This window comes from Phalaenopsis equestris, unplaced genomic scaffold, assembly GCF_001263595.1.
Source record: "Phalaenopsis equestris unplaced genomic scaffold, ASM126359v1 Scaffold000402, whole genome shotgun sequence".
NCBI classification, from domain to species: domain Eukaryota; kingdom Viridiplantae; phylum Streptophyta; class Magnoliopsida; order Asparagales; family Orchidaceae; genus Phalaenopsis; species Phalaenopsis equestris.
This window is the reverse complement of record NW_018164844.1, coordinates 909256-932021: the sequence shown is the minus strand read 5'-3', so window position 1 is coordinate 932021 and position 22766 is coordinate 909256. Positions and strand designations below refer to the sequence as shown.

Genomic DNA, 22766 nt, shown 5'->3' with positions numbered 1-22766 from the left:
TTGATACATCAAATACTTTTACTAAACTTCAAGTGCTTGATATATGCTTAGTTGAACTCAGATTGAATCATTTTCAATGTTATTGTTTTCGTCTTGCCGAGACGCTCAATTTGACTATAAATAAATTGAAATTGGGGCTCAAATGATCTTTGATTTGAATTTAAATTTAGAATATTTTCCTCCTCAAAATGTATTGAGATTCATCATGCTTTCTTGTCCATTATTAAACATTAAGAAAATTAACATCTAATTTATCTCACACAATAAAACACTATCATTATTATATAAATGTTAAATTTTTTTAACACGGTCAGAGTAACTCTTCCTATATCATAACATTCGAGTGCAAACTTCTTAAAACTCGCAAATTTCTACTTGTAGATGAAAGGCATGATGGGATTTTAAGCCTTTCACATGATCAAGCACAAATGTTGATTAATTTTTTGGATTTAAAACTCTTAAAAAGTTAATCAATGACTTCTATTTTTTTTTTAAGGAGCAAATAAACTCAAAATAATGCAGAACTTGGGGCAATAAACTGCATGTCATACGCATGAATTTGTATCAAAAGTGTTATCTTCTTCTGTTTACGTGCATATTAGCTGTTTATGGCGCTCAGTTTTGTAGAAGGTTTGAGATATGGGAACTAACCCAAACGCCCCATTTTCTCTGCATTTGAAAATCAGCTTAATTAACTGATTTCCAAATCGCGTGGTTTCCTCCCTTGGGCCCTCACATCAACTGTATCCAATAACAGGGGTGTCAACAAGTCAAGTCAAGCTCGAGGCACCCTCCGCTTAAGCTTCAGCTTAATTAATTAATCGATTTCGAGCTCAAGCTCGAAGTTTATTCTACGAATTTGAGCCCACTCACGAGCTAGCTTGATTAATATAAAAGAGAGAACAATATTAATTCAAACTGGCATTATAATAAAATGATAAGTAAAATGAGTAATTAAAAGATAAATAACAAGAAATCATTTGATATAAAATATAGAATATCATTTTAAACTATTTTAATAATTTAAAGATAAAATCTTAAATTTTATTATATTTGGATTATATTTTGTATTATTTCTTTTTTTAAACAAGCCAGCTCACGAGCTAACGAGTCAAGCCGGCTTGGCTTGAGCTTGGTTTGTTAGCTCATTGAGCTCAATTTGCGAGCCATTTATTGAGTCGAGCCCGAGCCAACTCACAAATCGGCCTTGGCTCAGTTACGCCGCCATCCATCACCACAGACTTCCATGAGGCCCTCTTGCCATCGGCGCCCACCTCTGATCACCAACTAGCACTCAGCCTCCCCCAAGTAGCTTCATAATGCATCATCGCCTCTTCCTACTACAACCCTCACCGGCAGCCTCTCACAAGCCCATCTTGTGGATAAGAGTGGAATTTTAATGTATTTGAAATGTAGTCTAACAAATATAAAAAGTACTTCAATGCATCTAATTTACATTGAACCAAACAATCAATTTATCTCTCGAATTTCAATTACTCCGTATTTCTGAGATACATGCATTTCAAATATGTCCCACCAAACACCTTCAAAAGAATCATCACCTCACAGATTAAAATTCTGAAAGAAGATAGCAAAAGTATTAATATGAACGGTATGTCTTTCTCTTAGCTCTTTCTTATTTTTCCCTGGAACTCAATGCTTTGCCATCACTCATTGTCAGCTACTATCTCGAATGTATTCAACAAAAAAGTATAAACAGAAGTTGGCTCAGAAATTTGGTCACCAATAAATTCAAAAGATGTGAAAATAGCAATGTGAAGGGTTGGCATACAGCTGCTCATTTTGTTCAGAAAAGTGAAATTCAGGTAAAGATCATAACCATGAATAGATGCCATATGTTAATCTTCCAACTATTACAAACCCTCTTTGTTCCGTATTTTTCTCATGAACTACCTAAATAACTATGAATGCAGATACTTGCCTGAAGAAACCTCTCCTCATTGATGCTTCTTGTCCTAAGTTTAAGCTCCCCTCTGCTGGTTGTGAGTTCATCCAATATTTCAGCACCCAGACATTCCTCGCTGCTGCCGGTGGACACTGGTGTTCCGTCAAGCTGCTACAAAATTTTAGTCCATCTTTAAGCAATCTAAACTTCCATGCAGCATAGGACAGTTTGTGCAGGGCTCCAAATTGTTTTAATATTGAGAGGTTATCAATATAAATTCAGAAGGTGAGAATGCTGTTGTTTAACTTTCGAAGCTACATTAATGGATAGCTAAGGATATCTTAGCAACAGTGAGATAAATGGGATCAGCAAATTCCCAAGAAGAAATATTGTACCTCAAATGAGAGTTTGTGATCATGAGTAGGAACTCCAGCAATTTCTTCATACTCAGCTGCATCGAGTTCCCACAAATGCTGCGAGTGAAAGAATTTGGGAAGCAGGTGTTCTCTGATGCTAATTAACAGGTAAAATGGCAGTGGAAAGAGAATTCCTCCAATAGGAATCCAAGTAACTCCGAAGCATATTAGGAGAAAAACCAATTGGAAAATTGTAAAGGCTGCTATAACCCTAAAAGGAACAGACTCCACAAATGAAGCATGGATTCCTTCCAATACTCTGCCAACATAATTAAGAGAAAACAAAGATAAATAAAACGGAGACAGTGATGCAGTGAATAACATTGGCTCATTAAAAACAGGTATGAAAAAGAGACTTATTAACATAACCATGCTGAGTTGCAAAAATGGCAATGTATAGAATTTGGAATTGATTATATCAGCCTGATTTTTTTCAACAGTTATAACATACAGCTATCATAGACTCATGGAATGCCTCATTCTTTCAGACCTAAACCTTATCTGAAGAATATGGTTAGAATTACAGACTGAGCTGTAATGAACCACACAGTTCTTCCAAGAATATGTTTGTTTCCTAAAGGGGCACAATTAGAAAAGCTTACTTGTAACGTCTTCGCGGAGAAATGAATAAAAGCAAAATCCTTTCCCAGAACTGATTTCCAAGAAGGCTATCTACTGCCATGTAAGCAAAAAAGCCCCACAGAACTGATGTAGGAATCTTTCTGATCAGAGGTACAGCTCCAAGGCAGACTCCAACCAGTAGGGATTGGCATAGGTTGGTAACTCTCTGCTCATTCACCCGAACAGGCAAGTGTGCATCAATGTGCTTCTCAGGATCAAATTCACCATTTAATTCTTCACTACTCATGACAGCTTCTTTCAAATCCTTCAATTCATTCACTACTGTTCGCGGCTGCAGAAAAAATGATTTAACTTTTGAAGGATTAATCTCAATGCTCAAACAGAAAAATCCTTGATTAGGTTTCACAAGTACGCCTTCAAACTGATTATTCTATTTTGCAGATTAACTAACATAAATACAATGTAGAAGCAGTTAAGGCCCTGGTTTGCCACTTGGTATCTTTATGAGACTTGCTACTGATCAGGTAAGAAAACCTCGGTTTTACCCTCTAATTCAGGGAAGAAAAACAAACTAGTTTCTTTAAAGTACCATGCAATAATAAAAAATTAGAGATGTGGAAGTGACTATACTGCAACAAATGATTGAATAACGAAGTAAAATGTGATTGAAAGCACTTACACTGTTGCTCTTGTCCATTTCTATGAAAACTTCTTGCATTTTTCCATATATTTCAGAATTGCTAGCCTGCAATTGTAAGCTTTCCTTTGCAGTCTCAATCATCCTCTTGCGAATCAACTATAAAACAGAAGTAAATCTTGAAAAAACGATGGTAATGAAACATCTACTAGATCAAACCGCAATAGAATCCTAACTAGTTTATGCAGACCTGCCTCTTGAGAACTGCCAGACTTTTTGTATGCATAGGGGACTGAGGCAAGACCCCGTTTGATGGAGGGATTCCTAGAAGACCGCAAACCAGAACCTACAATCATAAATTAGAATCATGGGACAACTCAAAATGTTGAAATATAGATGCAATACAAAAGACAAAATTGGGAAGCTACAGACCAGGACACCAAGAACAAAGATGTCATAATGATAAGCAGATGGGTGTTTGAGATTAAATTCCCTTTGTTGAGCCATTTGAGAAGCAATGCTATGGTCAAAAAAGTAAAGTCCTGTCACCATTAAAGCAGGTAATATTGCAGCAAAAATGTACAACGGGGGTACAAGCATCATATCCTGTCATCATTTTAATATTCAAATCAGAAAATGAAAAAATAAAAACTGGAGGATGCCATTGTAAAAATAACCACACAAAAAAAGTAAGATAGCCTTAATTTTCTTCTCTTTTTTTTTTTCTTTTTGAATATTTTTATAAACATCTGGCTGTTTCATTAGTGAAAAGGTGCTTGTCTGTTCACCTGACCCAAAAATGTAACAATGTCAAACATAATTCCACCACAATTAAAAAGAAATCAAGATTATTGAACCAGCTATTTTATATCTTTTATCATCGAAGCATGGACACCAAATACATCCAAAGTTGATTCCATATAGAAACTTCATCTAAAAAATTTTGTCAAGAAATATAACATTAAATTGTTATTTTCGTTAAACATATTTCTGAGAACTGCAAACATTCCTTCAAGTAACTGCTTTGTAACAAGTTATATGAACACAAAATTAGTCCCGCAGAACTCATAATCAAGCATTGCCAGAATTAGGTCTTCATTTCCAAAACCACCAGCTATTAAAGATCGCATATCACGCAAGGCATTGTAAATCTAGAAAAAAATTGTCATCTCTTTAGCTTATATAATACATTCTAACATAAAATTCAGCCAAACCTTTGCTACATTCCAATTATGGGAAGATTCACCCTGCCAAGGGAGTGAACTAGAAAGCCTTCGGGGAACTCCTGAAGCAACATCTTTTGGAACAGCATAAGATAATGCTGTCCAAACCAATACAGTCAGAGGTACTCCATAGTCTGCAATCAAGCTTCTAAACCAGGCTGCATTCATTAATGGTGATTACATCTTTAGCAACGTTAAATTCATTCAAAAAATGCAGTACATGACTCAGTCAGTGTTCTGAGAAACCTGTTCCGTATTGCCATGACCTTGCACGTCTGCTCTTCATAGAAGTATATAGCACGCCAAGTGAGAAAATAACCCCCAGCAAACCGTTTGTGTATAGCCCCTCAGACTGGTACCTCCGGTCGTTTTGGTCCTCACCATTAGGCTTTGTAAATTCACTGGTTATGCCCTGCGATTGTAACATTTCAAGTTATTGTCAAGCATTGCAAAAATGGAGCACCTAAAAATTAATATATATATAGGTTCAATTTAGGGAAATTTACAATACATACCACACAATTCTTATGTATTTATATAGCTAAAACCAAAAGTTTGATATTTACAGTTCTAACATTTCGGTGTCACAAAACCTATGCTTGAAAAGGTGTATTTCACTTTTAAAAAGCTAATAATGGTGATATCGTCCAAATGATATTAAAGTTTTGAATGTTATAGACGTAGATATCAAAGTTTAGATGATATGTAAATACATAAGAATTATGTGGTATGTATGTAAATGCCCCATAAATTTAATATTGAATGCACCTTAATGGCTTCTTGCAAGAACAGAACAGCAATCAACATTCCAAATAGTTCGCCTGCAATTCTTGTAAACCGCGTAATGATGTTACACGCATTAAAAATAGCAAGAAAGAACAACATACAAGCTGTCCAGACGCAGACCCTGCACGAGATAAGCTGAAAAATTAAGATTTTTAAAGTAACCAAAGAATTAGAATGAAGTGCTAAAATAGTCCCTGGCCATTTATATGGGAGCCATTTTAGTCCCTAAGTTTATAAAAATGCTAAATTAGTCCCTAGATTATTTTAATTTGGTTAAAATAGACCTTACTGGAGATTATTTCAACACATATTAAGAGATTCTAGGGACTAAATTGACACTTCTATAAACTATGGGACACCCCCTAAATATAGTCACGGGGACATTTGACACTTTTCTCCAAAGAAATATAAGTACATCTCAATCCTTCTGTGTGCACTATTACCAGCCAACCCAAGCTAAAAACAGATGGCTTCCAAGAACTTCCTGCCTTTTAGCAAAATGGTACAGGTATGAGTACATTATCACAGTGGGTTCCGCCACTCCTAATATCAGCATGGGTTGGCCCCCAAATAATGAGTGTATGATGCCACAAATAGAAGTCGAAGCAAGGGTCTCAAAAACACTTAGCTGTCCATCTACAATAAAAGTAAAAGATTTTCAAAAAAAACTGCCCTCCTTTTACCATTTTGTAAATGCAGGTTAAAGTCTAAAAGATAAAAACATGCATTTCATTTCGAAGAAAACCTACCTGTATCTCTGCTCAGTTGCTCCCCAAAAGCAATAACAGGAATGGCTGAAGCAAAAAAGATGAACAAACTTGGGGCCAATATCCTGACATTGATAAACAAGGTAATTAATAATTGATCGAAACTTATTCTCACTAATACAAGAATCATTCTATAGCAATACCTAAGGCCTGAACGGAATCCACCCACCCAATCTTGTTTGTAGCAATTAGCTCTACCTTTGAAATCCTTTAGTACCCCACCAAAAGGATGTTTGGTTTGAATCATTTCTGGATAAAATAAATAGGCAATGTTAATAACAGACAGGATAGTAGGATTTTGTGACAAAATCAATTACAATACTAAGATGAGAAACTCTCTCTCCCTCCGCCATCATGAATGTTTCAGCACACAACAATACTACATTAAGAGACCCTGGCATATATATATTTTTTAAAATATATATGCTAGGATTTATAGTCTTAGTTTTAAAAATAGGATACAATATCGTCTCTGTTTATAAATTTAAAAAAAAAATCTACTTTAAAAAAAAGTAAAAATAAAATGGACAAACTTTGTGACAGGCATAAAACAGATTGGGATAAGAGAAATGCTGACGATGATTATCCATAAAGGTTCGTACTGGAAGCATGTGCCCCACTTCCATCCAAGACTATCTTCTTTTCAAGCCAAAAATCAAAATGAAAAGTGAGAACGTGAAAAGGGAACTGAAAGCTAGAGAAGAGAGGTAGATGACAAGTTTATCCCACAATCGATAGTGCATGATTTTAGCTGTTGGGCAGGCTTAGAACTCCCATAAATGACCTCTATGTAGGAAAAAAAGGTCGAGTGGCCACCAAAATTTCGAGTGAAATTGTTTTACAAGACTAAAAACTAACACATTTGAAATGATTTTTCCAACTTAGTAACCAGACAAAATGAAAATAGGGAAAAGAAAAACTATTAAGTACAACCTAAGAACAAAAATGATTACTCTAAATGCAATATTCGTCATTTTGAATGAAGAACTACAAAAACCAACAGTGGGCTCATCAGTCACCAACAACAAAAATAGATCCTTTAAATGAACAATAAAACTATGCTTGCATCTTAAATTAAAAGTACTAACAAAAGCTTGGATAGAATGAGAACAAAACTAACAGGGGATTTAACAACTTGCATATGAGCAAGAATAAAAACTTTTCACCACTTTTAGAAGTTTCATGAGTATGCAAGAATTCAATTAACTGTGAACTAAACAAAAGCAATCTGGCTATATTTAAGTACATGAAAAAGAACCAACAAGGACTTGTATAGGATGAGAACAAAAATAACAGGGGGCTTGATAGCTAGCCTATGAGCAAGAATAAAAGCTTCTCACTACTTATATAACTTTCACGAGTATACAAGAGTTCAATAAACTGTGAGCTAAAAAGAAGAAATCTGGTTATACTTAAGCACATGAAAAAAACCACATATTATCACTAATAAAGCAAATAGGGGATTACAACTGACTCGCTTGAAAGGAAAATAACAACATACTCAACAATCCAACTCAAATTAGGGTGGATCACTAGGAGGTGGTGGTGATCGGGGAGGGGTGGAAGGTGGCGGGATGGTGGATGAGGTGGTTGGCGAGTAAAAAACAAGCAGCCAACAGTTTTCTGGGTTCCGGACAGCAAGTACGTAGAAGATATTGATGTTGCACAGCTGTCCGGGATGATGGTAGCAAAGGGGCAGGGTTAGAACAGCGATGGCAGCGGATATGGAGGACTTGAACAGTGATGGCAGCACGTGAGACGGACTGGGAGAGTGGCTAGGTGGCAGTGAAGTGGTTTGGAATGGCTGGAACAGCAGCCAAGGCTATAAAGGGGCGTTTTTCGTGGCCGGAACAGCAGCACAGTGGCAATGGAACTGGATATGAGCGGCTGGAACAGCAGCCAAGGGGTGGGGAAGGCAGCTGGAAAGCAGAAACTGTAGGAAACAGTCAAAAGAAGCTGTTCCGAGCGGCTGCAACAGGGAAGGGGCGGCAGTCAGCGATGTGGGAGGATGCAGAAGGGGATAGGGGAAAATAATCACCACCTCCGGAGAGAGATACAGCTGGAGCACCACTTAATCCCTCAGATACAACCCTCAAAGGGAGAAACAAATGCCGACAACTGTTTATAATAAAATTGCACGTTAAATTATGATCATGTCTAAAATACGAATGTTTCCCAAAGGCTTAGCCTCTTGAGTTATAAATCACAGAGTGGACTTAATAAGGCTCAACGTCGTCTATTAGTTAAGGTCTATACAAAACAAGCACCTCAAATCTATAAACTATTCTTAAAGAATGCAACCCATAATTATTAAGAGTGATTCTTAATTAGATTTGGTTGACTACCTCTTTTAACTGAGTAGAAGAAGAACCACAACAATCTTAAATGATAAAACAACGAGATACTTATCAAATTTGTCAAAATTTCCCACACTATCCACTATAAGCTAAAAGTTTTTTTTCTTTAAAATAAAAAATCTAAACTTTTTCTAAAAGCTAAACATGTCTCACCAAATAACTAGCCTTAATAAAAATTTCTCTAATCACTAAGAGGGAAAATTAATTATAAGAGTTTGCACCTTTGGAAAATTTTGAACAACATCATAAAAAACTCGTAAAATGAGGGCAGGGCAAAACCTCTAGGTAGTATCTTATCTGAAAATTAATGTCTTTTAAAAATTTGAAATGAGATCACATAACTCTCGAGAGAGAGCCAAGCATAAATTTTCAAAGCCCATAGATTGTGATGATTCTGATGGGAATATTTCTCTTTTCATGTTTGTCGAGTCGTACATAATTATAATAGCAACATGAAAATCTTTCCCACAATAAACATTGCAAAAGTCTTAAACTTCCATTGAGTATAGCTCAAAATTACTCATATGAGTTCCACTTTCTTTACTTTTCATCAATGAAAATTTTACTCATTTAATATTTTGTGTCCCTGCTATACAATATAATATAATTTTAGTTTCTTAATTCTGCCAAAACTACAATGTTTTATTGAATTGATGTCTGAATCTTCCTATGCAAGGTTAGAAAAATAATATGATATTCATAGATTGTTGCCTCATACTTCAAACAAACATTCATTAATTGCATTCTCTGACATTAACTAAAATCTCAACAACAAATTAGAAGTCTTATCTTGATCATCCCTCTTAGAAAATTTTATCTCATTTAATCTATAAAAAATGATATATTTTTTTATTTTCATGTAATGCTGGCCAATTAGTAATGGTCACAAAATTTTGCTTTCAATTTCATCTCTATTTGATCAAGCCCCTTGAAACTTATCTCCTAAGACATATATAGCTCATATGTTTAATCCCATAATAATTACAAAAATTATGTAATCTTTGTTGATCACTTTACTCGTTTTAATTTGCAAAATTCACTTCAAAAAAAAAAAATCTAATGTCCAGAATATTTTTTTTATTATTCAAAGCCATTGCCGAAATACCCATAATGACTCTAATATAGTGATGATGGCGATGAATTGAAGCAATGACTACAATTCTAACCCAACATGGCATCTTCCATCTCACACCCCACCTCATATGCCCAAATGTAATGCATTTTTTGAGCGGCAACATACACAATGTCAAATCAGAATATCTTCTCTCCCATGACTCCTTTCCTTTCATGTTTCAGTCGCATGTGTTTAAATTTTTGGTCTTCTTAATCAATTACATGCCTAATATCCCATTATCTATGCTATCCTCATTTGAAAAATTTATGTTGGTCCGCCAAACCTAAGCAAACAAAGCATCAGTGGATGCTTATGCTATCCATAATTTCAATCATACACCTCCCACAAACTTGAGTCTCACTCCACACCAAGCATCTTTATAGAATATCCTCTAATATAAAGTGCTTACAAATATTACCACTTTGTCATTAACAAAATATTTACAATCATTATTGAATATATTTTTCCCACAAAAGCTCAAATAAACACTATTCCATTTCCCTCTTCCCTATCCTAGCACTCTCCCTCCACTGGTCTAGTCACCCATACCACCTCACCTCCTCTACAAGTCACAAAAATCACTCCAACATAGCCACCAATTTTTTAAAATCCCATAATCACACAATATAACTAATTACCCAAACCCTACTCCTCAATCATCTTCCTCTAGAAATCTTTATGATTGCAGTTAATAAAAGGAATGAACATGCCCAACTCACTTCTCCTCATTTTGATGTACAGCTAGGGCTAAGAATTTAGCTCGAAGATCATTCATCGCTTGAAAATTGATTCGAAGTTTGGCTCGAATCGAGATCGGATCGAAATAAAAGAGCTGAGCTACGAGCCAAAATTTTGGATCTAATTTCTTTCGAGCCGATTTTGAGCCAACCCCAGCTCGGGCTTGAAATCAAATCGTTAATAGCTTAAGTCTATGAATTTAGCAAATTTAACTTTAAGATTCTTAATCGCTTGAAAATCGATTAGAAATTTGGCTCGAACCGAGATCGGATTGAAATAAACAACCCGAGTTATGAGCCAAAAATTTGGATCTCATTTTTTTTAGCCGATTTTGACCCGAGCCTAGCAACGCTAAAAATCGGATCGTTAACAGCCCTATATATACCTCTACAAAAATAAGCTTACAAATCACTACTCCTTAAGCAAGTGATATTTTGTATTCAAACTCCACATTTATTTCTTCACCGCAACACATCATTACCTTCCTTGCATACTTTAAACCCACCGTCAACCGTAACTTCCACAAATGTTCCCATGACAACCATCAACACAAATCCCACCACAATGTTTTATCACTAGCCAAATCACCTACTGACCAACCTCACCATCCCATATAAACTCACGTCAAAAACAATATTATTAGAACCAACCCGAAAAACTCTCTTCACATGAAATTCTCTTCTCACCCCAACTACGCCCCATAAGATCTCAAAAAACTTAAATAGTGACATGCAATGACATACACGTTTTGATGATCTGATTCACACTTATTTCACCCCACACTTTAGAAAGTTGCAAATGGGTGTTTTATACCAAGCATAATCGTAATGGCACTATTGAACACTACAAGGCCTATATTGTTGCCAAAGGCTTTCATTAATGTATTGACATTGATTATCAAGAAACCTTCATTTCGAATATAAATTGAGCCACTATTCACATTATCTTATGCCTTGCCCTACCCAAAGGATGGCTTGTTTGTCAACTGGACCAAAATAATGTCTTCTTACATGGAATTCTTCATGGGATGTTTATATGTCCAAACCAATAGGATTTGTCAATCAGAAAAAACGGAAATCAGACAGTTAAATTAGGAGTTTTCTGTAATTAGGAGATTCCTTATTTAAATTATGTCAAATGTCTTTATTATGATTTATTTCCCTTTTAGCTGAATATTTAGATTATTTAGTATTTAGATTATGAATATATATTATTAAGTTACCTAAAATAGATTATGCACTTTATTTTGTACCTAAATAGCTTATAAGATTATTATTTAATGGAATGAAAGCAAAGGGAAAAGGAATCGAGCCTGTTCAGTATTTAGTCTATTTTTCTCAAAACTTTGACATGGTATCAGAGCCAAATTTTTGCCCTAACCACCGATAATTGTTGAAGTACCGTCAAGACTCTCTTCCCGTCGGCCTTCTAGCAGGACGGAAAGGGAGAAACTATTTATTTGTCTTGATTCTCGCTCGTCTGCTCGTCGTCTCATTATTTCGTCAGATCTCCTTCGTTAGCCATCTCTACTTCTGTGGCATTTTCGACTACTTCTTTTGCTTCGGCTTCGTCCGCTTAGACTTCGGCTTCTTTGTCGCACTCAAGAATTGAAGGCTTGAGCACTCCTTCCTAGACCCGACGGCTTCGGCAATCTGGGCTTCGGCACTCTCGGCTTCGGCACTTTTTGGCTTCGGCTCTCTCGAGCTTCAGCACTCTCGGGCTTCGGCACTCTCGGGCTTTAGCACTCTTGGCTTCGACACTCTCAGGCTTCGACACTCTCAGGCTTCGGTACTCTCCGGCTTCGGCAATCTTGGGCTTCGGCACTCTTAGGCTTCGGCACTTTTGAGTTCAACACTCTCAGGCTTCAACGCTTTCGGCTTCGTCACTCACTGCTTGAGGATTTTTGGTATTGGCAATGTTATCAGTTTCTAGTTGGCAAATTGATGATTTTTTATCAGTCAACATCAATTTGAGGGGGGATGTCAATCAAGAAAGACGAAAATCATACAGTTAAATTAGGAGTTTTCTATAATTAGGAGCTTCCTTATTTAAATTATTTCCAATATCTTTATTATGATTTATTTCCCTTTTAGCTGAATATTTAGATTAGGAATATATATTATTAAGTTATCTAAAATAGATTATGCACTTTATTTTGTACCAAAAATAGCTTGTAAGATTATTATTTAATGGAATGAAAGCAAAGGGAAAAGGAATCGAGCCTATTCAGTATTCAGTCTATTTTTCTCAAAACTTTGATAGGGTTCATTGACAATAATTTTTCCAATCATGTTTGTCATCTTAAGAAAGCATTTTATAGTCTCAAGCAAGACCATGAGCACGGTGCTAGTAGTTTTATCAATTTTTGCTATATCACGAGTTTGTCATCATTTTTCATTCTTTGCCACCAACAACTCAACATGTTTGTTTAGGTATATGTGGTGGAGTTGATGGTCACTTGATGCTGTGACAGTCATGTTCAAATAATTATAACCAACATCCAATCAATACTACATTAAAGTATTTTTCTTCTACAAAATATCAGGTGTGAACAATGTCAAGGCTATAACAATGTAAATGTCCCCAAGTGTAACAATACATAAATCTAATGTTTTTGCCATTCAATATCTTGCACTCAATCAGCAGGCTGTAGCCTTCACCATCAACAAGCTTTCTCAACTTATGTGTCGCCCAACATTCAGCCATTAGGCCACAGTTAAACAACTACTTGGATGTTTACATGGCATAATACCATATAGCCTTTTTCTCAACAGAGCCTCCTCTCTCACATCACTTGCCTTTCTGATAATTACTAAGCAAGAAATATCGATGACAATTATTCCACTAGAGCTTATATTATTTTCTTATTCTTTAACAAAAAATCTTAAGAGTTAAAAGAAACACTATTCTGTCATGATAGTAGAACAATCATCCCTACCTACTCCAAAATATTTCGGGTCAGATAGTTTCTCCAAGAATTGATGGTACTATTCCTGTTTCACCAACCATTTATTGTGACAATGTTTGTGCAACAATTTGTATGCCAATCCGATGTTTCTTTTGCATGTAAATCACATCGCATTGACTTTCATTTTGCCCGAGACAATTCAGAAAGATATTCTTCAGATCACTCATGTTTCATCCAATATCAACTTGTTCAAGCCTTGAAGAAACCTCTTTCCCACAACTAACCTGGTGAATTGTCAAGATCGGCGCTCATCCCATGAACTCCATTTTGAGAGGGCACATTAGTGATATCAAAATATTCCAAATTCACAAATTATTGTCGTTGCCAAAAAATATGTTCCATTATTTGTTTCCTTATTTTAGTGATTTGCAATAACTCATTTTATTTGTCATTAGTGGCATCAATTACTATCATTGTCATTAATAGATTCTTTTAAATAATTTTTATTTTAATGAATTTGTAATAGCTCATTTTATTTGTAATCAGTATAACAGATGGCATATAATGTTCATTCATACATTTTAACTCGCATACACAACAGCATCAACTGCTCTCAAATTCACCTCTTCATTGTTATCACATCAAAAAAAAAAAAAAAGAAACGGAAACTTCCGACCGTAATACACGTATGGCAACAGATTGCAGCAGCATTCCACTTCCACAACCAAGAAAGCATATATATCAAAGACCAAAATAGGAAACGAAATTAACAAAAAAACAAATCGTCAAAAATCACCAAATAAGAAAGATTCTTCCCGCTAACAAACCCTAAATCAAGTGCCAGAACCCGGCACAAAATAGGATGGATGAAGGGTTACCGAACAAGCAATGGGAGCTTCCTTCTTCTTCTATCAAGCAGAAAGCCTCCCTCGCTCTCCGGGCCTTGGATGTCGCCGACGAAAGCCTCCCTCGCTCTCCACGCTAGAGAGAGAGAGTGCGACAAACACTAGAGAAGGAGATAGAAACTACGATGGGGTTCCCTCTCGGAGGAGAGAGCAGGAGACCGGGAAGCGCTCGCGGCTCCGTTCTCTCTCGTCCCCTCCCCGAAAAGTTTCCCCCGAAAGAGCACCGTCTTGTGATGGGCCCACCCCTTTGGGATTGTCCAATAACGCTCACATAATCGTTGTGGAGCCCACACTCAGGTAGATGGGGCCCGCAAATTCGGATCAACGGTCGGGTTTGGGTTATATTTAAAAAATAGTAATTCAACTTGATTAACTCGAATTCGACCAACATTAGCCAAATACCAACATGAAAGTCAGTTTTGAGTAACTTTAGGTCAAATTTGAGTTAATTTCTGATTAGTTTCATATTGTATTGTTGACGGATCAACTCGGGCCCAAAGGATCAATTGTATTGTAGGTCTAACTTACGTTAATTTTAGATTGACGGATCAACTCGGGCCCAAAGGATCAATTGTATTGTTGTTTTTGACGCAAATCTAACACAAAAAATTATCTGGACTAACCGGAGTCTAAATTTTTGAGTTTGAGTTGAGTTAGCCGATTAATTTTTGACATTCCAGACCAAACCACACATTTGAAAACTATTTAATAATGGTTATCATTTGGGCAAAATTTAATAATCGGCCACTGATTTTATAAATTCTATTGGATTATTAAAATAACAATTTAATTAATAGTTTTTAGCAATTTTTTTTATTTTTATTTTTATAAAATAGAATAAATTCAAATTAAATTTTATAATTTTTTAAAATGTTAAATCATCCAAATCTATTAAGTTTAAAAAAAATCAGTCACATAAAAAATCAGTAATATAATTGATACATCAATTGAAAATCACCAACCCAACACAAATCGAGTTGATGCAGGTATTAAAACAAGAATTTTAGGGACTACTTCAAGATAATATGAATTTCATTTTTAGCAAATTCATAGTTGAAGCAAACATATCGATAAGAGTGATTCAATGACATTAAAATCATCTTAAGCAAAATATCATGATATTATTTGATGGCCTAAATTAGTTATTAATATATTATTTTTATAGTCAAAATGAGCATATCAATGACAATAATTGAACAAGCTCAAAACTACTCAAAATTAATATCATTAAGATACGTAGATGTCTTACTAATGAACATGATCAAGGGAATAGTTATCGACCATATTATGAAGTGTTTACAAATATTAATCAATATAATTAAAGTTTCACTTTAAAAATTAGAAACGTATCCACATTTTCTATATAAAAAGGTTTGAAATTATAGAGAGCTTAAATATTTCAAGAAATTTAAATAAATGCTTTATAATTAATGGTGAAGCTCACCATTAGCAATCTTTGTCACTCTATCATCACCGCTCAACAAAAATTTAACCTTTACCGAACAATAGTAATATCTATTGTAACATTCGTTATTCTCATTTGGCATTGACATCAATCTATGCTCTATAACTAGTTCCCACTATATTCACATGAGATTGAGCTAGCAATCCATATTTTGTAATTATATCTTCTTCCACTGGGAGGAAGTTAGACCTACATAAACTTCATATATATAGTATATTAATCTAGTAATGGTTGGTTCCATGATTTTTATTCCTGCTCAAATTTGTTTATGTAAGAAATCTTACTCCTTTGATAAAATTTCCTAATATAAGCATGCACGAATCAATGTAAAAAATCTAATATGCAATATTCTAATGTTTTTTTAAAGGAGTAGACCCACCATTCAATAAACACTTATCCATTAGCTGATAAGAATAATTCATTTCATAATGGAGCCCCAAGCTTTAATACTAATTATGCTAGAAATCAATCCATCAATCAAGGATAGCATATCCTAACTAGTTAAAACTCTTGTTTGTGACTTTGAGAGACATTTTCGCCGGATGACAATATATTAAACTCAAAGTCTTATGTTATTGGATTTTGCCTACCACAAAGTTTATAGTAAGTTAGTGCTAGTCAATTTGATGGCCGACATGCAAGGCCCTTTGTTATCATATTGATAATATTTCTCCAACACTATTTAATTAAGATCTTCTCGATATATAATTTTAATTTAACCCATTCTCTCATACTACCTTGTAAAGTCGTAATTCTTAGTATGATTTGGTGGAATTGACCTATCCTTGCCTCATTGATTCCCCATGATATCATATGAAATAACTTTTGATGCATCAATATTCAAGAGGGATTATTTTAGAGGAAATAAAATAACCTACTTCTATTGGTAATTTTTAGGAGTTTCAACTCTATGTAAAAAATTCTCTAACATCTTATTTTGTTCGGGTGTGTTTGTTAACTCTATTTTAGATTATGTAGAACATTAGCATTACAATTATGGTGTGAAGTGCGGGAACATTTTATAGTTATGAAGATTAAAACCCCCATTTTCGAAGTCTACATTACTAGAAGAGAATTAAAGAGGAGCGTGAAATAGAGCAGTTGTGCAAGAGGTGACATCACTGAATGAAATCAAGGGTGATAGCTCCGCCAAGTTGAGGCCATCAAAGGAGAAAAGCGATGAGAAGTCGATAGCTTCTAGAGCATAATGTCTACTACATGGCATGCATGGAAACCCGTCGAGCAAGGAAGGATGCCGCTTGCAGGAAGTAAATGCTTGGGAGGTGATACAGAGACCTTTCATGTGTGTCTTATAGGAAGGAGTAGAGGAGGCAAACCATGAGCAAGTGAAGGAGAAAGAATTAAAAGTTGCGGGATGCGAGCTCCAGCAATTGACTTCTCGCAAACTTGCGACTCAATCATCCTTCGGTCTCAAGCATAAGAGTGCAAAGGAGAAGGCCAACAAACGATCTCGCGAGGGCAGGAGATAAGCGATCGAGCTTGACCAAGAGTTCATTCAAAGGAAGTAGTGTGGTTGGATTTTTTATTTTTAATATTGATTTATATATATATATATATATATATATATGTATTATGTATATATTAGTGGAAATGTATTTATTATGTTTAGATAAATAAATAAATAATAATGAGAATATTAGGATTTATGTTTTGGTTAGTATATATTGAATTAAAGAACAAACATTGGTATAGGCATAAGAGACAAACTAGACATATACTTAATTATGAAGAAAATTTTCATAAAGATTTCAAGGAGACAAAGTGAGAATAGAAGATTGGTTTTCCAGCTTACTTTTATTTTTACTCTATGATAACATTTAGTTTCTTCTAGACTATTACTTTTTCTTTTTTTTTTTTTTTTTTCTATTTTCAAAAGAGACCCCGAAGAGCAATATGCATGATTTGAACCGTCACCTCACGGTGAAAAACTACTCTCACAACCATTATGTTCTGCGTAAGTGTGCGTGTTACTATTTAGTGATATATTTTAAATTTAATTGCACAATTTTATTTTGATTTATATGGTATTTTATTGATCCGTCATATTTTTGTGCTGTTTAGATTCTTTTAAGATTACTTATTATTATGCATTGTTAAATTCATATAGATTACATTAAATTTAATAAAATAATGTTAATAGGTCCTATAAAATAGAAGTGATGTGTGCTAGAAAATTTGCGGCGGTAGAGTAATGGATTATCGTCTTAGTGTTGCGCGAGGATTCAGCACATACTCAGATGAAAATGAATTAAGTTGTGATAACACCAGAAGTTTTTACGTGGAAAACCAGTAAAGGGGAAAAACGACGGGACCTGGCACAGTTGTAAAATTTCACTATAAGTTGATGATTACAGATGACCCTTGTCCCACAGGCGAGAAAGGGTTAGTAGCTTTCCAAATTACAACGTCGACTGTCGATGTCTATTCAGCGGTGGTTGACGGAGGTCGGCGATGATCGATGGTAGTTGACTACAATTGATGACGGTCGGCGGTGGTCGGCGGAGGTCGGCGGTGGTCGATGGTAGTTGACGACAATTGATGACGGTCGGCGGTGGTCGACGGAGGTCGACAATTGATGGCGGTCGGCGGTGGTCGACGGAGGTCGACGGTGATTGTCGACGGTTAGTGGTGGTCGACGGCGACCGACGATGGCGAGGATGATCTTCGACTTGAGCTCTTTCTCAAAACCTCAATTTCTCTCTCCAGCCTCCCCCCTTTCATGTGAGGGGTGAGGCTCTATTTATAGTGTTTTGAGTGCAATTAATGCTGGAATATGAACAATTTTGATCGGACGGTCCAAGAGCTTCCCTTGATCGATTGACGTTTGATGGACATTTGATTTCCTTAACGATTCCAGAATTGATCAAACTTGGACTTGTTGATTCGTCTTGTCGAGACGCTAAATTCGACTATAAACTTGCTAAATTCGACATTCGTTTGACCTTTCGAATGCCTCCGGAAATCCTCCAAGTGTTGTTTAATGATTTGATCCGGGCTTGATTTGACTCAGATTGGACTGACTTTCATATCATTAGGTCCGTCTCATCGAGCTGATCAGTTTGAACATAAGTTTGTTTAAATCAGAGCTCTAGATGGCTCTTTATCAAGATTTAAATGTTTCCTGCTTAAAATATAATCTTGAGATTCGTGTCTTGCCTCGAGATTCGTGTCGGATGATGAAAATGTGTTAGTGGCGTATCAAGAAGAGCTTTTACGTGTATAATTAATATCAAATTGATGTCAATAGATGTATGTGTATATTGACTATGTTGTAGTTATTACAATGCATAATATTAAATACCTGAGCTACTTCAATGAGTATTCTTGGAGGTCTATTAGTTCATTCTACTCCTCACTAGTATGAGATAACTTTTGCTCTGGCTGTGATCTTATTAATCATGTTAAAGTCCAAATAGTTAGGGATAAGTCCATTAATTCCATCAAAGATAGTTTGAATAACACTAAAGATGAATTATAAGAACTAATATAACCATAAATTTATTGGCCTCCTCAATGAAAAAATAAGGATAAAATTTAAAATTATAAATGCCTTTCTCACTAAATTTAACAGTTTTGATGACATGATGATCTACTTAATTATATTTATAAAATATATTTAGAAATATATTCTAATGACAATAAAATAATATGAATACTTTTAATGTTAAATCCATTAACAAACTCTACTTGCAATTTGACTTCACTAAATGTTCATCACTCTACTTGCCTTCCGGACTCTCCGTGATGAGCAATATACAATGAAATTTCACTTTGAAAAAGTAGTAATAGCGCTATTTTTTATGTGATATTAAAGATTTAAGTGTTATGTGCATAAATATGAAAGTTTAGGGGTGACTTATGTAAATACATAAAAATTGTGTGCTATGTATGCAAATGCCCATAAAATTAAGGCACACATCACCTTTACATCCCCTTAATATAACTAATATTCACTATATATATATAATATGCCCCAAATATATATATATATATTCTCATACATAATATTCTTTGGTATCAAAAAATATTGAAAAAATTAAATCTCTCACATTTAAATGTGACTTTACTTTCAAATAATAGTACATGATTATTATTATAATAATACAAATTAACATTATATAATGAGTATTTAGTTTTTATTTTACTAATTACATGTACTTTATTTTTTCAAACAAAATTTATATCATTCTAGTTAATTAATTATTTTAATAAATATCTCATTGGTTCAAACTATCACCTAAAGAAGGTATACAACAAGCAATACGCTTTGAATCTTTTCGAAATATCTGCATAATCAGTATATAATCTTTGATGTAAGAAAACTCTTAACCATTTCCATGTTATATGTTTATGTATGACTCACATTTATTTTAATAACTTATGAGATTTATTTTTTATAACTTAAGTTATTAATTTTTTTAACTCATAACTTATGTCATAAATTATGACAACTTATGATATTTATTTTTGATAACTTAAGTTATTAATTTTCTTAACTCATAACTTATGTCATAAATTATGACAACTTATGATATTTATTTTGATAATTTATGTTATTTATTTCTTAACTCATAACTTATGTCATAACTTATGACAACTTATAATATTTATTTTTATAACTCATATAACCCCTAAAATAAATAAATGTTACTAACTTATGTCATTGATTTTAATAATAAAAATTAATTAATTAATTAAATTATCATAAATCATATTGGTTAGTAACCCCCTTGATGGATGTTGGTTAAATAGAGCATAAATTTGAAAATGGGTCATCTCTCGACCTAACACACCCCGTACATTTATCTCCATCAAAAAGTACATAAAGTTTCAAGAGATTAGAGAGAGAAACTTCATCTCTTCAAGATCAAATTTATTCATCATGATACAGGTATGTGTCACTTTATTTTAGATATGTAAAAATCATGAATTTAAAAGATCTTGGCTATTATGTACTTTTTTTTAAAAATTTTGTGTCATAAAGTTGAAACATGAATTTTCTAACATGTGGTATCAGAGCCTTGATTACTAAATTTATGATTTTTCATATAATTTTATTTATGTTAATTGTAATAAATTTCAGTTGTGAATTTGATTTTTAATTAGATCAATAAAATTAAAATAAATTGATGTGATTGAAACTATTATTTATTAAATGTTTATGTAATGTTTAGTTTGTTAGTCACCGAAGTGACCAAATTAATAAATTTAATAGATGTTAAATTGAATAAATTCAATTAATCAAGAGTATGTGATGCTTGTTATGAAATAATTTAATATTTTATTAAAAAAATATTAAAATTCATTGATTATAAAATATTTTTAGATCCCCCAAAGGTTGATCATTTGTTTTATAATTATTGAATATAATTGTAGTCTATTTATATACTAAGTTAAGATATGTTTATATATCCAAAGATAATAGACATGTCTAACTTGAGTACAAGCAATTATCAATTATATTAAATTTAAGTTAAGCATTAATTATGTTTATTATCGTGTATTGTTATATCACCCAAAGGAGATTTCAATACGTTATTATTATTATTATCATTATTTTAATCTGATTTTATATGAACATCTATGTAAGTTTAATGTTCGAAACATTAATATACGAGCATGTTTTATTTATTTGCAGTAGCTACTCCTGTTTCTCTTCACTCGCAAGCTACATCTACTCAAACTTTCAATGGGCTTAATTTCTTTGAATGGAGTGAGCAAGTCCAGTTTCACGTTGATGTTCTGGATCTTGATTTAGCACTTACGACTGAGAAACCCCCTGCTCTTGCTAATTCTAGCAGTGTTGAGCAAATATCTTTCTATAAAGCTTGGGAAAAATCGAACAGATTAAGCTTAATGTTTATGCGAATGAATGTAGCAAACAACATAAAGTGTATATTTTCTAACATTGAAAGTGCTAAGAAATTTATGAAATTTGCTGAGAATTTTTCTCAATCTGACTCTGTTGATAAGTCTCTTGTTGGGACACAATTGAGTACGTTAACCAACATGAAATTTGATGGTTCTCGTACCATGCATGAGCATGTCGTTGAAATGAAGAACATAGCAGCAAGACTTAAGACCCTAAGAATGGAAGTGAATGAAAATTTTCTTGTGCAATTTATCATTAACTCCCTGCCTCCTGAGTATGGTTCATTTCAAATGAACTACAACACTATGAAAGATAAGTGGAATGTGAATGAACTACAATGTATGCTCATTCAAGAGGAAGCAAGGCTTAAAAAAAGAACAAATCACTTCATTAATCTCATGGGTCATCAAAGAAGAGCTGTAAAGAAACCTGGAAAGAAGAATGGAAAGGGCAAGCAAGGACCACTAAAGATTAATGTGTCATATGCCCCAATTCACAAAGAGAGATATAAAGGAATTAGATATCACTTTTGCAGAAAGTCTGGACACTATCAAAATGAGTGTCAAAAGCGCAAAGACTGGTTCAAAATGAAAGGTAAACCTTGTGTTTCTGTATGTTTTGAATTAAATTTGGCAGAAGTTCCTTATAATACCTGGTGGATTGATTCTGGTTGTACCACTCATGTTTTTAATACGTTGCAGGGATTCCTTACAACCCAAATCATAAACCCAAATAAGCAGTTTGTCTTCATGGGAAACCGAGTCAAAGTACTAGTTGAAGCTATTGGAACATATCGGTTGATTTTAGATATTGAACATCATTTAGACATTTTTCAAACATTTTATGTCCCTTCTGTTTCTCTTAGTTTGATTTCGTTGTCTAAATTTGATTATATTGGATACTCATTTAAATTTGGAAATGGTTGTTTCAATTTGTTTAAACACAATCATCTCATAGGTTCTGGTATTCTTTGTGATGGCCTATACAAGCTTAAACTTGATAACCTTTTCTCTGAGAATTTGATGACTTTGCATCATAATATTGGTACTAAACGTGGTTTTATGAATTA

At 34.1% G+C, this 22766-nt stretch overlaps 1 protein-coding gene across 3 annotated transcripts; it reads right to left on the bottom strand.

Moving 5' to 3' along the window:
• Window positions 1-1728: 1728 nt before the first annotated feature.
• LOC110026864 (probable boron transporter 7) lies at window positions 1729-14572 on the bottom strand. Of its 3 annotated transcripts, none has more exons than XM_020728049.1 (13): window positions 14313-14572; window positions 6461-6566; window positions 6300-6382; window positions 5994-6186; window positions 5533-5671; window positions 5011-5176; window positions 4756-4922; window positions 3974-4147; window positions 3792-3887; window positions 3584-3700; window positions 2925-3235; window positions 2302-2581; window positions 1729-2077 (listed from the first exon to the last, which is right to left on the bottom strand). In XM_020728049.1, exons 2-13 carry the CDS (start codon window positions 6562-6564, stop codon window positions 1904-1906), a joined length of 2004 nt encoding a protein of 667 aa, XP_020583708.1. In that variant the 5' UTR covers window positions 6565-6566; window positions 14313-14572; the 3' UTR covers window positions 1729-1903. The 3 variants fall into 3 exon arrangements, with proteins under 3 accessions (XP_020583708.1, XP_020583709.1, XP_020583710.1); XM_020728050.1 differs by having other exon boundaries at window positions 1729-2074; XM_020728051.1 differs by lacking the exons at window positions 6300-6382; window positions 6461-6566; window positions 14313-14572 and having other exon boundaries at window positions 5966-6009.
• Between the last annotated feature and the right edge of the window lie 8194 nt (window positions 14573-22766).